The sequence below is a fragment of the Manacus vitellinus genome, unplaced genomic scaffold (assembly GCF_001715985.3).
Source record: "Manacus vitellinus isolate BGI_N305 unplaced genomic scaffold, ASM171598v3 scaffold_86_pilon, whole genome shotgun sequence".
Classification (NCBI taxonomy): domain Eukaryota; kingdom Metazoa; phylum Chordata; class Aves; order Passeriformes; family Pipridae; genus Manacus; species Manacus vitellinus.
In genome coordinates this window covers 786016-788604 of record NW_021940851.1, presented here as the reverse complement: position 1 = coordinate 788604, position 2589 = coordinate 786016, and the positions used below count along the sequence as shown (strand labels likewise).

The window sequence follows — 2589 nt, the reverse complement described above, 5'->3', positions numbered from 1 at the left end:
CACCTGGATTTTTGGCCTTTCCTCAAAGCTTCCCCTCTCTGTGCTTGTCAGGGAATGTGGAGAGACACTGGGATGGGGCAGCAGAGCACTGGGCACATCACAGGACCCACCAGGAAGCAGGAAGAGCAGGATATCTCCCTATCCTATGCCTAGTTTTTCAGCCAAAAGTGTGGGAGAGATGGGTGATGTCCAAGGGTTTGGCTGACAAGGATGCAAAGTGTATTGGAAATTTTTTTTTGGAGGGAAGTTTTGGTTCACACTTGTCGTGGAGACAGGCTGTGATGTGTCCAGTCTGGAAATACCCCCCCAGACTGGGAGTTGCTTCTGCACAAACTGCTTTGGTCTGCCCAGATCCTGCTGCTCCATGGGCAGGGACACCTTCCAGCCCTGTCCAACCTGGCCTTGGACACTTGCAGGGATCCAGGGGCAGCCACAGCTTCTCTGGGAATTCTATCCCAGCCCCTCAGCACCCTCACAGTCAATAATTCCTTCCTAATATCCCATCCAACCCCGCCCTCTGGCAGTTTAAAACCACTGTCCCAAATTTATTTCCTATATACATAAGCTTTACTTTAAAAAAATACCTGTTTATCATTTTTTTCTCTTCCCCCAGTGCCTACAACATTCCCAGTTTCCGTGCTGGTGCTCAGTTGCTCAGTTCCTTGAGTGGATACGCCTACACCAAGCGAGCCTGGAAAAAAGAAGTGCTGGAGTTGTACATGGATCCCTCTTTTTTCCAGATGGACACTTCATGCACTCAGTAAGACATGGGATTGTAGCACTCCAAGCTTGTATTCTGAATTGGCAAGGAAAGGCTGTAAAGGAAAAGGCTAACACTGGGAAGAAAATTCCATTTGGTACTACTTTACAGCATGGAATAATGTTAAAAATGGGTCTCACCCACTAATTCTGCTCAGTGTCTTATTTGTTAACCCACATACGAGTCTGCTCATGAATCATGCTTGGAAAATGTTTCCTTGTTTGAAAGGTTTGACCCCAATCTTTGCTGAGGTGAATCTATTCCAAAGCTTTCCCTGTTTCTCTAATCCCTTCTTTATCTCCTGCAGTTGGAGATCCATTATTGACCATCTCCTGACACACGAGAAAACCATGTTTAAAGATTTGATGAGTAAGTATCAGCTGCTGAGGACTCACCTCTGCATCAGTTTGGGATCTATTTCCATTTGAGGTATCAGGTGCATTTTTAATATCCTGATGTAGCAATAAAATGCTGACACTGCTGATTCAGCATAATTGACCACATTCTCAACTTTACTGCCTGTGCTGAGTTAAATCTGTATTTTAGTCACGTCTGAAACACACCAGAAGTGGGTTTGTTGTAGAAATGCTTGTGTTGGGCTCCTGCATCCACGTTTTGCCCTAATTTTGAGTTGCTCAAGTGTGATCTTTTCCAGGAGGAGACTTTGCCTAAGTCTGCAGGTGTCTGTGAGCTGGCACGAGCCAGGGCAGAAAACCTTGCAGTCAGGTGCTTTGACCTCTAATTCAGGCTTGAGGAGGGTGTGGAAGAATAGGTCCTTGGGGGGAAAGGATGGGATAGCACCCCTTCAATTTGCCTCAAGCAGCTTTGGTCTCTTTTTCAGCCCTTTTGGAAGGATAGCCAAGGTTTACAGCGCGAGGTGAATTCGCCACCGGCAGACCCAAAAAGAGAGGTTTTTTTCTCCTTTAGATTTCAGGACACGGGGATTATTTTCAGCCCAAATCACAGGGAGTCTTTTCCATGGTTAGATAATTGTTCTCTCTGTCACAGACATGCAGAGCAGTGCCCTAAAACTGTACCCAAGCTTTGAGCAGAAGGCGATGCTGCTGAAGCGCCAGGCGTTCGCCGTCTTCAGCGGGGAGACCGACCAGTACCACCTCTACCTGCCCCTGATACAGGGTAAGATCTGCCTTCCTCTTCCACCTGGAACACAGATCTCTTTGCCCAGAGGGGTTGTGGATCCCTGGAAGTGTCCAAGGCCAGGTTGGATGGGGCTCAGAGCAACCTGGGCTGGTGGAAGGTGTCCCTGCCCGTGGCAGGGGGTGGGAAAAAAATCATCTTTAAGGTCCCTCCCAACCCAAACCATTCTGTGATAGAAATTCTGTAAGAAAGGAATGTCACCTGTTTTCCAACACACAGTTCCATTTTTCCTAAATTTTAATAAAATTTATCAGTCTCTAAATTAAACTCCTCATTAAAGAGAGCAGTCTGTGTTTCGAGGCCTTTGGTCTGGAAATGTGATTACTTTGTGGCAACCTTCCAGCTGTTGTTGTTCTCCTTAAAAGTCAAGTTTTGACCAAATTTTGTGTACAGTAAACCCACCACAGCTTCAGGCTTTGTCTGAATCCTAATTTTGTTCATAGAATGGAAGGGACTCAGCCCAAAACTGATGATAAAGCAAAACATTTTGTTTTGCCACAAGGTGAAGAGGGACCTTTCACAAGGGCCTGGAGTGACAGGACAAGGGAAGTGGCCTCAAGCTGAAGGAGAGTAGGGTTAGATGGGATATTGGGAAGGAATTCTTCCCTGTGAGGGTGGGGAGGGGCTGGGATAGAATTCCCAGAGAAGCTGTGGCTGCCCCTGGATCCCTG

At 46.9% G+C, this 2589-nt stretch overlaps 1 protein-coding gene across 1 annotated transcript in view; it reads left to right on the top strand.

Annotated features, from left to right (window-relative positions):
- Positions 1-2589, top strand: part of DOP1B (DOP1 leucine zipper like protein B) — a 46316-nt gene that overhangs the window by 36851 nt on the left and 6876 nt on the right. Inside the window, exons 30-32 of the mRNA XM_029964947.1 lie at positions 614-760; positions 1068-1129; positions 1769-1897. Coding sequence (XP_029820807.1) covers positions 614-760; positions 1068-1129; positions 1769-1897 — 338 coding nt within the window. The remainder of the gene's footprint in view (positions 1-613; positions 761-1067; positions 1130-1768; positions 1898-2589) is intronic.